The 13,374-nt window shown below is 44.1% G+C and overlaps 1 protein-coding gene across 3 annotated transcripts in view; it reads right to left on the reverse strand.

The window, feature by feature from the left end:
* Positions 1-13,374, reverse strand: part of PPP2R5A (protein phosphatase 2 regulatory subunit B'alpha) — a 49,277-nt gene that overhangs the window by 4,412 nt on the left and 31,491 nt on the right. For all 3 annotated transcript variants that reach the window (XM_054690629.1, XM_037497416.2, XM_037497417.2), the window contains exons 3-9: positions 13,015-13,116; positions 7,723-7,815; positions 4,583-4,713; positions 2,947-3,006; positions 1,739-1,847; positions 1,161-1,214; positions 149-199 (exon numbers count right to left, since the gene is read on the reverse strand). In XM_054690629.1, the coding sequence (XP_054546604.1) occupies positions 149-199; positions 1,161-1,214; positions 1,739-1,847; positions 2,947-3,006; positions 4,583-4,713; positions 7,723-7,815; positions 13,015-13,116 (600 nt within the window). The remainder of the gene's footprint in view (positions 1-148; positions 200-1,160; positions 1,215-1,738; positions 1,848-2,946; positions 3,007-4,582; positions 4,714-7,722; positions 7,816-13,014; positions 13,117-13,374) is intronic.

A 13,374-nucleotide genomic window follows, 5' to 3' on the forward strand; every position in this document is an offset into this window, starting at 1 on the left:
AGGGGTACAAGGAAGGTGGGAGAGGGGGATGGGGGAGGGAGAGCAGGGCTGGGGAGAGGGGTTGGGGGAGAGTTGTGGGGGCAAGGCGGGACACACAGGAAGGAGCACAGTGACCTGCACTCTGCCCTGCACAGCGAGCAGCGCCCACCTCTTTCTGACTGCACGTTTTCGGCCAAAACTTCAGCAATCCTCGGATCACCTGCAAGGGAGGAGATACTGAGCATGACTAAAGCAAGTGCAGCCTCGTTGGGACAGGACACGCTCACCCACCAAGCCCACAGGGAGACTGACTGGTGCAGCCCAGATCCTGCCCCTGTGGGACGCTGCTGGGGCACAAGGAATTAGCGATGCGACAAAACCAATTTAACAGGGAGTGCTACTGACTGCAAAGAAATTAACAAAAATGTGACTTGGTGGGTGAAGTGGAGGTTATTTTAGGGGGAAATCAAGGACCAGAGACATCTTTAACCATTACGAAGCACAAATAAGCCAGAAAGCTTCCCATGTGTGGTTAGCACAATCTTAGAAACCAAAAAGGGATCATGAGCCAAATGAAAAACTGCAAATTCTGTATTAAATGCAATGTACAGGGTAGACACACCCAGCCGTAGCTGCTTCAGGGTGGTCAGCCATCAGTGCTGGCGGGAATAACTTTTCTCAGGAGATTTTGAACAATTTTGGACTATTTTCTGGGGCTACATCCTGGTAAATGTTGAATGACCTAAAACTAAGAATTTACATGGAAAACGACCAGATAATCACACGCTTTCATGGGAATAGGCTGGAAAACCATCTGGGCCTGGTGCTTTCATGGAAACAGACCTTCAGCGGCCTTGTAAGCTACTTTAAATTGCTGGCCTGGTCCCATAAATACTCATTTACATTTAAAACCAGGAAGGAATGCCAGTCAGCGTGCTTGTGCAGAGTATGTCTACGTGCTTGTGCAGAGTATGTCTACGCACACCCCTTACAAGCTGGAAAACTCAGTATGTGGCCAGGTCAATGTTAAAGACAGTACCTTTATAAAAATAAAACTGCGTAATGATGAAAGGTAAGGATGCCTTCATGGCAAAAACAAGCATCCACAGGGAATAAGATTCGCAGGAAATACTTAAGGTTTGCGTGAAATGGTAGCCAGGTGGGGATGTGGGGGCACTCACCGGCTCCGTTAGGGTGGTGTCCTTCTCCAGGAACTGGACGACGCAGTAGGCCAGCTGAAACCAAGGCATGTCACCGTCACCCAGAGCAAGGCCCAGAGGAGACAAAAGCGGCTAGTTGATTAGCTCATCTCACCCATAAACAACAATTCGTGCATCATTGTTACCCCTGAAACTAACTCCTGGTTTCAAAAAGTTTCTCAGCAGCAACTTCTGCACATGCAGCTGACTGACTTCACCCCATGTTTAGGCCTCAGTGCCTTTTTCCTGGACAGTCTCTAGTAAGGGCAGAGATGACCCTGTCTCCTGACTGGGGCTGCTGCAGGCGGGCTGCTACTGCTGCCTGGTGGCCTATGACCTGACCCACCAGCTGACCCACCAGCCCATTGCAGTGTGGCTTCGGCCACGCTGGATGAGAAGGGACTCGGCCCTTCTCTCCTACAGCTGAACTCATGTCCGCTGCCTGAACTTGGTCAGTAACTGATACCTCATGCCTGTTTGTACTTACAACTGCCCTCGCTACCTCCCTTGCTCTGTCTTTATACGTCATTTATTTCATTTGAAGACTTCCCGAGACGTACCTGTGCATGGAACAGCGCTAATCCTTTCGCAGTATGCATAGGAATAAGAACCTTCATTAGAAATTGTTTATGTTCTGCTTTCAGTGGCAATGCAAAGCCATTGATAATACTGGAGGGAAAAAAAGGTAGGGGAAGGGTTAAGTAGTGGCTACTTGACTTCCCAAAGTTACTCCACCCACTACAACAAAAGAAAGGGTCAGCTCTGCTTGTGCCCCACATCAAAGGTGCCTCTGCAAGCCTCGGCCAGACAGAGCAGCACCACAGAGCCCGAGCCGCAGGCCAAGGCCCCAGGGAGACAGGGTGGCTCGCCTCTGGGAAGCCTGTCCTGCAGCTGGTCTGGGTGTTGCTCCTCCCTCCTCCTCTCCCCAAGGGCGTGACACTGAGCTCGTCACACTGTCAGAATTCTCCTATTCTGCAAGGCCACCAGAAGAGTTTCTGGGGTAAACGTGGAAAGTCTCTTGATGACAAGCTCAGGAATTAAGAGTGGTTCTCGGGCCTCCCCTGGTGGCCCAGTGGTTGAGCGCTGGGCTGCAAAGCTGCCCACAGCCTCTGCAGCACCGGTTCAGTCTCCGGCCGCTGGCTAGGGTCCCACATGGCACAACAGACCTCTCCTGCTGCTCCCCTCAGCAGTGTGTTTCATCAGTCTGCCTGTTCTGTTCCCTGCTCTGGCTCTGGTGAATTCTTTCATCCTCCCGTGCTTCTGACTGTACCAAGTGCTTGTATAAATAAATAAATCTTTTAAAAAAATAAGAGTGGTTCTCTCCACACTCACTCTTCAAGCAGCACAGGAGACTAAGATCACCCTGTGAACAGTGGGCCCTGTCTCAAGCAGACATGCTGGTGGGGAACCAGGCAGGCAGATGCTCGTGCAAACTAAAACCAGAGGCCACAGCGTCTCAGGAAGCAGCACATGAATGAGGCCTGGGGTGTCCACTTCTGAACAGGGGACCCACTGCAGCTTATGTCATTGCTCCCCAGTGAGGCCCTGCAACTTTTGGGGTGGTCTGGCCAGGCCAGCAGAAGGTGCAGCCTCAGAAGTGGGGAGGCTGTGCTGGGCTGCTGACAGGCAGCAGGCCCCTACAGAGCCACAGGGAGGGCACGGCTGAGAAACTGTCTTCAGCCTGTATTTAAACACTAAAATATTAGTTTTTCCAACCGCAGCTAAGATTTTAATACATAAAATAGTTAAAAAAAAATCAATGACCTACCTTCCTAATATTTCAAGGAGTTCAGCAACACCATTGAAATGTTCTGTTTCATATATAAACCTGAATTTAAAATAAAGATAGGTGGAATGAAGCATCACAAGACTAAACTGACAGAAAGAAGGTAAAGAAACCAGCCCAATGGGCAGACAAACCATGGAAGAGAAGCACGAGCACACTTAGGGCTTCTCTGTAAGCAGCTCAGCCCAAACTATCACCTCACAGCCATAAAATAAAGTGATTTTTATTTCACTTAAGAATATAGAAGATGAGGGCCTCCCCGGTGGCGCAGCGGTAGAGCGCTGGGTTGCGAAGCTGCCCGCAGCCCCTATGGCGCCGGTTCGATTCCCGGCTGCTCCCCGGCCACTGGAGGAGGGTCCCACATGGTGCGCAGACCTCTCCTGCCACCCGCTGCTCCCCTCAGCAGTGTACTTCGGTCCTTCTGCCTGTTCTGCTCCCCGCTCTGGCTCTGGTGAATTCTCTCACCCTCCCGCGCTTCTGACTGTACCCAGTGCATGTATAAACAAAAACAAATGAACAAACAAATAAATAAATAAAAAAAAAAAAAAAAAAAAAGAATATAGAAGATGGTTTTCTCAAAGTTTTTTGAAATGAACTTCTGCTCATAGGAAGATCCAAACTGACCTGTATATGGGAAAGTTGCTTTTATTCGTAATTGCTCCCGGCTCCATGGACACAGATTGCCTGGCCCCCCACAGCTGGGTGTGCCCTAAGTGGAGTCATGAGGACTCCAGGACACAAGGCACGTCCCTCCTGACGTGGCTCAGGAGGGGCAGTGGACCCGGAGGAGAGGCTCTCTCTAGGAGGAACAGCCATTACTCACCCCAATTTTTATAATTTGGAATGCCAGGTCTTCAATTCAACCAACCAACCAACCTTGAAATATGGGTGTTACTATGATATGAAATCTGTTTTGAAGCTATTACTTAACAGATTAACATTTATAAAGGAGTCAAAAGATGGGCCCCAAGTAATTAGCTTTGTCAAAAAATCAGATGAAAGTACTTCTAAGAGCTATTGATTTAAATGATACTTATACACAATTTTTTAAAATAGCTCAGAGAAATTGCTAGAGAAATTCTCTCAAATTTAAGCATGAGAAACACTGGCACGACTTATAAAGAACTGTCTTCAGGGCCTCCCCTGGTGGCACAGGTGGTTGAGCACAGCGCTGTGAAGCCGTCCGCAGCCTCTGCAGTGCCGGTTCAATCCTGGCTGGCCAGCGAGGGTCCCACGTGGGGCGGCAGACCTCTCCTGTCGTGCCCGTTGCTCCCCTCATCAGTGTATTTTGTCAGTCTGCCTGTTCTGTTCCCCACTCTGTCTCTGGTGAATCCTCTCACCCTCCTGTGAATCTGGCCTGTACCCTGTTTCTTGTATAAATATATAAATCTTAAAAAAAAAAAAAAAACTGTCTTCATTGCTGTGCACTCGGACAACAAGGGTCTGAAGTGTCAGCTGCAATCAGCTGCCCACAGTATAGGCAAACAATGACCAAGTGTTGCTCACTGAATATGAAGGTTCCAGACACTAAAAATTAATCTACAGGAACTAGAATAAAAATGTTGCGGGTGGGTGGAGGGGTGAGCACTACATATGAATGAATATTTGACCCATTTACCTGAGGAAAATGTTGTTGATTTGTTTTCTGATGAACGCTCTTAATCCAAGGAACTTCCCATAAATTCGATGCAGAACAGTCTTCAGGAAGTCACGTTCTCTGGGGTCTTCACTATCAAAAAGCTCCAGGAGCTTTAAAAAAAATCTGAGAAATTACTTTTAAAAAATAATCGAGCTAAAACTTCATATTATTCTGATTTTTATCTTAAGATAGCCCATGAAATCTTACGAAGCACTTAAATATTCTTACACTGATTTTTCTTGCAAAAATTTAGGGAATGCTTTCACTTGTTTCATTCCAAAAAATGATAAACACTGGCATGATAATACTTCAAAAACTGGAATCTTTTTTTTTGCCTTGACACACACTTTAAAATTCTAACTTATTCTTGACTACAAAACCTAACTTGTATCATTAGTTGAAATTTAATTTTTAAAACTTTTTTAAAGACAGTCAAAACTACATGCAGAACTTTAAGCTTACAGATTACAAACCCTTATATGAAATTTAGAAATGTGTGTAAATGTTTTATTATAATCTAGAATGATCTACATAAACCAAGCTTCTTAGGTGATTTCACATTTAAAAATTTAGTCACCATGCCAACAGCTTAAAAATAAGTTTTTAGTTGGTAAGATAAAATACTGGCAGACACATGCTACTAGATTTAAATCATTCATGAAGTAATACTGAAATAACGGACAGGTGCAAGAGTTCTATTATTCAGTCAACTTGGCAAATGGCTGAAGAATTTTAAGCCAGTTCAAACTGGTCAAGTCAACAGGATCCTATACCCCTACAAAACTTTTATTTCTTTTCCCTAAAAAAACTCTTTAGCAAAGGCAGGACAAAGTGATCTTTGAAGAACTTAAAGGGCTCAAATTACCATTTTTTTTCCAATGAAAAACTGAATTTCTTCTGTCAAAAAAAGTATTACCATGTTTTAAATCAAACACTGGGTTTCTTAGGAACAAATATAAAAGCACCCCTCTTTATAGAAGCTGTGGGGGAGCTGGTGTCCTGCCTGCTGCGTTATGGCCTCAGCACACAGGCTTTGGAGGCCGGGACTACCCACGTCCACTCGAGCACTACCAACCCTTGAACGTGCATGTGCGTCTGCTGGGCCTGCATTCCTTGCTCATGGGGTGGGTCAGGCGCTGAGTGAGGCACCAGTGGGAAACAGGAAGGAAGAATGCTTATGCTGCTGTACCTAATAATTCAGTTCAAATTATGCTAATTAAAAACGGCTACACTACTCTCTCCGGAGACACTTGAGCCCACGGTTCTGACGTCAGCCTTCCCTGGAAGCTGTGCTTTCCAATTCGATGTTCAGGTCATCATGTCTAATTCAAGAACAAGTGTAATTTAACATAAATCGGTCCCAGGGACGTATGACAGCAGAGGCCAGTCTCGGCAGGTGTCTGGCCCTCTAGGTGCAGGCCTCTTGCTACAAGGCACAGCCAGCCTTGCGTGTGAGAGACGCTGCTTACAGAGGAGGCAGATCTCTTGTTTGGCTGATACTTAGATCTCACTTTAAGGGGACCCCATCACCTCTGAGTCTCCATCAATAAAGTGAGCGTGGAGAGCAGTTGCTCTTTTTGCGAGGAGGTGGCGAGGCCAACGTGTAAGTCCAGCTCAACGTGCCACGCCCCACCCGGGTGGCCTGGCCACGTCCAGCTTTCACATTAGAGCCTGTAAGTAAGGATGGCGCCCGACATGTAACCAGCACTCGCTCATTCTTAACTTTGTTCCACAACTCCACGATTGGAATATAACCCAGAATTACGTCATTGTTTTCTTTTCTTGAAAAATGAACGTCCATTCTCAGCCTTAAAACTTACCACCTCACCAAATAATTAAAAACACCAGAGCAGAGCATCCCTGTGCATACTGCTGAGCACACCAGCGCCCCGAGAAGTGGTGGGTGGAGCAGAAAGTGGCAAGTGGGTCCCTCCTCACCAATCTGCTTCCTGCCAAACCCACGGAGTCACCCAGCAGCCAAAACACCTCAAACCAGCGACTGCAGGGCCCAAGGCGGCTGCTGTCTAAGTGGCTAAGGCACCTCATCTACCCCTCGAAGAGCTGCAGGCAGAATAGGCACACTATGGCCTAGTCACCAGAACTGTGCAACTCCATTCATAGGGCTGAATTTTACTCATGACCGAAATGCACATTTTATGTTAACTCGCCTGCCACAAATGTGCCCTGTTTGAGCCCCTGCAGGTTCTGTGGACCCCGACACTGGGGACACAGGCGGCTGAGTGGGCAGGGGGATCCTTGTGGTGACGTGGGCCTGCCCCTCACTTCCGCCTGCCACCTCCAGGACGTGGCTGATGTGGAGCATTTGGGTCCTGGCGAGACCCCATACACTGAAGGCGTTTCCAGAGGGAATGTGAACCTGCTGTCACAATGTGATATCTGGCCAGAAAACTCCAAAGTTAAACAGAGAGCTTTTAATGGTTGAAAAGATTTTGAAAACACAACGTACATGTTCTGATAAATTAATTCTGAGTATGCAGGTTCCCAAAATATCAGCTAAAAACAAATTTATAAAAAGAAAGAAGGTATCCTGTATGTTTAACTATCTCTTTTCTTGCAAAAGGGCCCATCTTGTCTGTGCCTTAGGAACCGGGTGGTTCAAAGGCTGAAGGTGGGAAGGGGAAAGAAGAGAAAGGGGAAAGGGAAAAGAAGAGAAAGGGGAAAGAATAACTGATACTTGATGGCAGGAGACAAACCGGAAGCCCAAACTCTCTCAATGGCTTGTTCCAGCCTTCCACTGTCATTTCAAAGTTAGATGCTTAAAACCCAACTCACGTTCAAAGACTTATAAGTAAAGGTTTGTCTGCAGACTCAATGGTCACGGCAGTATTTCTCAGATACTGTAAAAAGGCTTGCTTTTCTGGTCTCGCCAAAATAAGAGAGCATTTAGGACTGGGTAGGATAATTTGACTTCATTAGGAGCTCTCTCTTGATAAAAAAAACTATCCTCAAAGCTACTTCACTTTTATCCTCATTGTTAAGTATTAAGTACTGTTACACTGAAATAACCCATGATAATTCTGGAAGTCTATTTTAATCGCAAGCTAATATATCACTGATAAGATGAACCAGAGAACATTTAAGACGGAAGAGTCCCTTACCTGTTGTACAAATTTCTGATCAATGTATCGCTTTGCAATGCTAGGCTGGAAGTCAGGGCTCTCCAAGAATCTTAGGAAGAATTCATATACCAGCTATGAGAGAAAGTCAAATAAATGTTAAAATGATACCTGTCCATTTCTACCCTAAGTTATGACCTCACACCCAAAATACTTCTCCCTTACAAATTTAGGTAGATTTCAGATCTCATAAGACTAGATGAGTTGGTAACCGTTTTTTTCAAACTGAACATATAGTCACACTTTGGTCTCACAGCCTGGTGAGCTCTGGGGGTTTTCCTAATTACTCCTTGGAAATGCTAAATTACCGGAGCCAGAAAGTAAAGACAGCGTCTGTGAGAGTGTGGTGGACTAAGAGGACTCTGCTGCAGGACAGACTCACGAGAGGGGGTGTGACGACCTGCCAGCTTCATCTCTGGAGCGCCTTATACACAAGGCTGGGACCTGAGGGTCAGAGGAGGAGAGCAGCCTGGATCCTGAGATCCTGAGTGATCACTAAGGGTGCAAATAAGAAGGTTGATGCAAGAAAGAAAACCTTCCTCCTATGTGACTGGGGGAAGGGAGGACTTCCCAGGTGGTGGGGTCAGGGAGGTTGTATGTATGTATTTATCCACAGACTCTACTGAGGAGAGGTAGTAACGTTTCTCATGATAGCAGTGACACAGGAGTAATATCTGAATTGTCAACCTGATTCTTCCATTTACTATTTGTGTACTCTTGATCACAACTTTAATTTCTTTGAACTTCCTCTAAGCTTATCTATAAAATGTAGACAACACCTATTTTATAGTGTTGCTTTAAGGGTTAAAACACTATGCCTGTATGCGCAGACCTCTCCTGCCGACCCGCTGCTCCCCTCAGCGGTGTACTTCGGTCCTTCTGCCTGCTTTGCTCCCCACTCTGGCTCTGGTGAATTCTCTCACCTTCCCGCACTTCTGACTGTACCCAGTGCTTGTATAAATAAAAATAAATAAATCTTAAAAAAAAAAAACTCATTAAAAAAAAAAAGAATATGAACTTCAAGACTGCATAAACCTTTAAAAAAAAAAACCCATTATGCCTGTAGATATTAGGTCATTAGTAGCATTTTAGAAACATAAAAGTCATTATATTTGAAGCATTAGGCAAGAATCCTTTGAACTTGGTGACTTTTACTTTCTCCATCAGAACCTTGCTTAATTGAGAAATAAGTATCTCTAAACTGAAGGTATATTTGGGTATTTGCTAGACATTTTGGTGAAAAATAAAACTCGGTGTGTACAGTCAGAGACTGATGGTCATAAAGACTAGACAGATATACCAGAATACCTGAAAGAGAAACATTTAACACATGAGCATATTTCATAGCTGTACGTAAATCTAAATTTTCACACTACAGCGTAAGTACTTTCACACTGTAGCATAAGCTATCTTGAGTCACAGCTGGAGTTCTAGTTACTAGAGTATTAAATGAGGTGGAACTAACATGATTCCACTGAGTAAACCCTGGATTAAAGTCATATATTCGAGGGCTAGCAGCTTGAGCCAGGCAAAATTGGTTAAAGAGGTTTAATGGAATAACTGCTGATATAGTAACTTTTATTACCAGTTTTCCAATTTGATTCTGGGAAATGAGTTCTAGCATTTAAGGCAGGAAAATACCCTTCTCCCTCAATTTCAACTGAAAAAGAGCTCCTCTAGAGATGGGCTTCTAGAGTGGCAATAAGAACTTCAATGAACTTGGTGTCCCACAACAATCTGAGCTGACAGAAGAAAGAATCAGTGAACATGAAGAGGGCTCAATAGAGATTACCTAGTTTGAGGTGAAGGAAAAAGAATGTACAAAAAGTGAACAAAGCTTAGAAACTGGCAGGACACCTTCAATCCTAATAATATACACATACAGGAGTGTCGGGAGAAGAGAAAGGAGAAAGAATATTCCAAGAAATAATGGCTAAAAGCAACTAAAATTTTATGAAAATTATTAATCAGCATAATAAACTACTCAGTGAACTCCAAGTAACAAAGTCAGAGAAATCCGCAGGAAGGCATCCCATGATTAAGTTGACAAACGGAAAATGTTCAAAGCAGCAAGAGGAAAACAACTTACTAAGGTTAACAAGTGACTTGTCACCAGAGACGTATAGACACCAGAAGAATAATGTGATTTCATGTTCAAAGTGAGGGAAGAAAAGATGGTTAGACAAGAATTTTATATCCAGTGAAAGTCTTCTTTAAAAAGTGGAGGGTTGGGCCTCCCCGGTGGCGCAGCGGTTGAGCGCTGGGTTGCGAAGCTGCCCGCAGCCTCTGCAGCACCGGTTCGATCCCCGGCTGCTCCCCAGGCACCGCAGGAGGGTCCCACATGGCGCGCAGACCTCTCCTGCCGCCCGCTGCTCCCCTCAGCAGTGTACTTCGGTCCTTCTGCCTGCTCTGCTCCCCGCTCTGGCTCTGGTGAATTCTCTCACCCTCCCGTGCTTCTGACTGTACCCAGTGCTTGTATAATTAAATAAATAAATAAATCTTAAAAAAAATAAATTAAATAAAATAAATAAAAAGTGGAGGGAAGGACTCCCTGGTGGCTCAGGTGGTTGAGTGCAGCGCTGTTAGGCTGTCTGCAGCCTCTGCAGCGCAAGTTCAATCCCAGCTGGCTGCCGAGAATCCCATAGGGCGCAGCAGACCTCTCCTGTCTCGCCCGCTGCTCCCCACAGCAGTGTATTTCAGTCAGTCTGCCTGTTCTGCTCCCCACTCTGTCTCTGGTGAATCCTCTCATCCTCCCATGCATCTGCCTATAAATCTTAAAAAAAAAAAAAAAAAAGTGGAGGGGAATTTAAGACATTCCCAAGTAAACACTGAGAGAATGTGTCATCAACAGACCTACTCTACAAGAAATACCAAAGGGGACTTTCCAGTTATAATGAAAGGGCACCATAGAAACTGAGTCCTTTGGAAGAAAGAAAGAGTAAGGGTAAATGTAACTATATAGGCATATACAAAAGACAGTATAAATGTACTTTTATTTATAACTCTTATTTTCTTGTTTCATTAGACAACCATATAAAGCAATAATTACAAAACTCTATGTTAGTGGGCATGTTATTACATAAAGATGTAATTTGTATGGCGATATTACCACAAAGAAAAGAGGAGGGAGTGGACATGTGCTGGACTAAAGTTTTGTGTACTATTGATACTAAGTTCAAATGAAATTATTTTAAGATGCTAATCGTAACCCCAGGGCAACTACTAAGATAAATATAAACAACTACCAAGATAAATTAAAAAAATATATATAGCTAAAGAAACAGGAATTGAAATGGAATCCTTTATATTTAATACAGAAGTCAGTAATGGTAGAGGAGGCAGAAAAAGGTCTGAGACATACAGAAAACAGCACAATGGCAGATGTATATCCTACCTTGTCAGTAAACACATTGAAAGTAAATGGACTAGGGACACCCTGGTAGCACAAGGGGTTAAGTACCGCACTATGAAGCAATCCGCAGCCTCTGCAGCACAAGTTCGATCCCCGGCCAGCTAGGGAACAACCCACATGGCGCAGCAGATCTCTCCTATCTCCACGCTGCTCCCCTCAGCAATGTATTTCAGTCAGTCTCCCTGTTCTGTTCCCCACTCTGTCTCTGATGAATCCTCTCACTCCCTGCATCTCTGTCCTGTACCCCAGCTCTTGTATGCATAAATAAATCTTTAAAAAAAAGTAAATGGACTAAACACGCCAGTAGAAATACAGAAACTGTCACAATTGATATATAAAACATGATTCAACTATATGCTGCTTAAAAGAGAGACAGTTTGGATTCAAAGAAACAGAATGAAAATAGAAGGATGAAAAGATATACCATGCAAACAGTAACCAAAAACTACCTAGAGTGGATATAAAAATATCAGACAAAATAACTGTAATACAGAAATAGCTGCTAGAGCTAGAATGGTAAGATGTGGAAGATGTAAGAAGATGTGGAAGATGTAAAATCATGAACGTACACAGCTAACAACAGGGCTCCAAAACACATGAAGCAAAAACTGGCAGAACTGAAGAGAGAGACAATGATGGCTGGAGAATATCTCACTTTAATAGACAGAACTAGATGGAAGATTGAGAAGGAAACAGAAGACTTGAGCATTAAAAACCAACCACACCCAAGAGATTTCTACAGCATATTCTACATTCAACAAGAGAGCACACATCCTTTTCAAAAATACACAGGACATTTTCTAGGACAGAACATTTGCTAAGGCCATGAAAACCTCAGTAACTTTAAAAGGATCAAGAATATTCAAAGTATAGCTTCTAATCCAACATTAGAAATCAGTAACAAAGAAATTTGGGAGTCACAAATATGTAGAAATTAAACACATTCCAAAAAAAAGGTTCAAAGAAGATAGCACAAGAAAAATCAGAAAACATTTGAGATGAAGGTAAAAAACACAGCATATCAAAACTGAAAGGAGGGCCTCCCTGGTGGCACAGCGGTTGAGCGCTGGGTTGCGAAGCTGCCCGCAGCCTCTGCAGCGCCGGTTCGATCCCCGGCTGCTCCCCGGCCACCGGAGGAGGGTCCCACATGGCGCGCAAACCTCTCCTGCCGCCCGCTGCTCCCCTCAGCAGTGTCCTTCGGTCCTTCTGCCTGCTCTGCTCCCGCTCTGGCTCTAGTGAATTCTCTCACCCTCCCGCGCTTCTGACTGTACCCAGTGCTTGTATAAATAAATAAATAAACCAAAAAAAAAAAAAGAAAAAAGAAACTTTCTAAAAAAAAAAAAAAATCCAGAGCAGGCCAATCCACAGAGATAGAAAGTCAATTCTACTCTGCCATGGTTGTAGAGATAAGGGAATGGGGAGAGGCTGCTAATGGCAAGGGGGTTTCTGTTTGGAGTGATTAAAAAGTCCTGGGGCCTCCCCTGGTGGTGCAGCGGTTGAGCGCTGGGTTGCAAGGCTGCCCGCGGCCTCTGCAGCACCGGTTCAATCCCTGGCCACCGGCGAGGGTCCCTCCCACAAAAAAAAAATAAATAAAAGTCCTGGAACTTGTTAATGGTGATGGTTGCATAGCACTGTCAGTAGACTTAGTGCTGGTCAACTGTACACTTCAAAATAGTTAAATGTAAGAGTTACATATACTTTATCACAATAAAAAGTGAAAAATAACATTGTGGAAAAAGAATGTTAAGAAAACACATTAAAAAGTCACATATTTTACATAAACATTCAGATCTACAAGCCATGATTTCATCAGCAGGGTGCCATAAATGTAAAAATTATCAATATGTAATTATATTCCATACCTGTATGTGAGGCCAAGAAGCCTCAAGTGTGGGCTCATCCTCTTCCGGATCAAAGTCTGGATTATCACTTGGAGGAAGGGTACGGAAGATGTTAGCACTGATCTGTAAAGAAACATAAATTTAGACTTCTGTTCTTTGAGGTGTAGCTAAATTCAATGATGCAAAAATGAGATATTTCTATGATACTTTTGATTAAGAAGAACATTAAGTTATGGCTGTAAGCTTAGTTCAAAACCTATAAACCTCTTTAAGAGGGAGGTGTTTCTCTTTTCTCTACCCATTAACTGACTCTACCCATTACCTCAGACACCAACCTACTGAAGATTACAGGTTACCTCTAGATTCCTTTTCCTTAAATTA

The sequence above is a fragment of the Talpa occidentalis genome, unplaced genomic scaffold (assembly GCF_014898055.3).
Source record: "Talpa occidentalis isolate TD23 unplaced genomic scaffold, MPIMG_talOcc4v2.1 talOcc4.8, whole genome shotgun sequence".
NCBI classification, from domain to species: domain Eukaryota; kingdom Metazoa; phylum Chordata; class Mammalia; order Eulipotyphla; family Talpidae; genus Talpa; species Talpa occidentalis.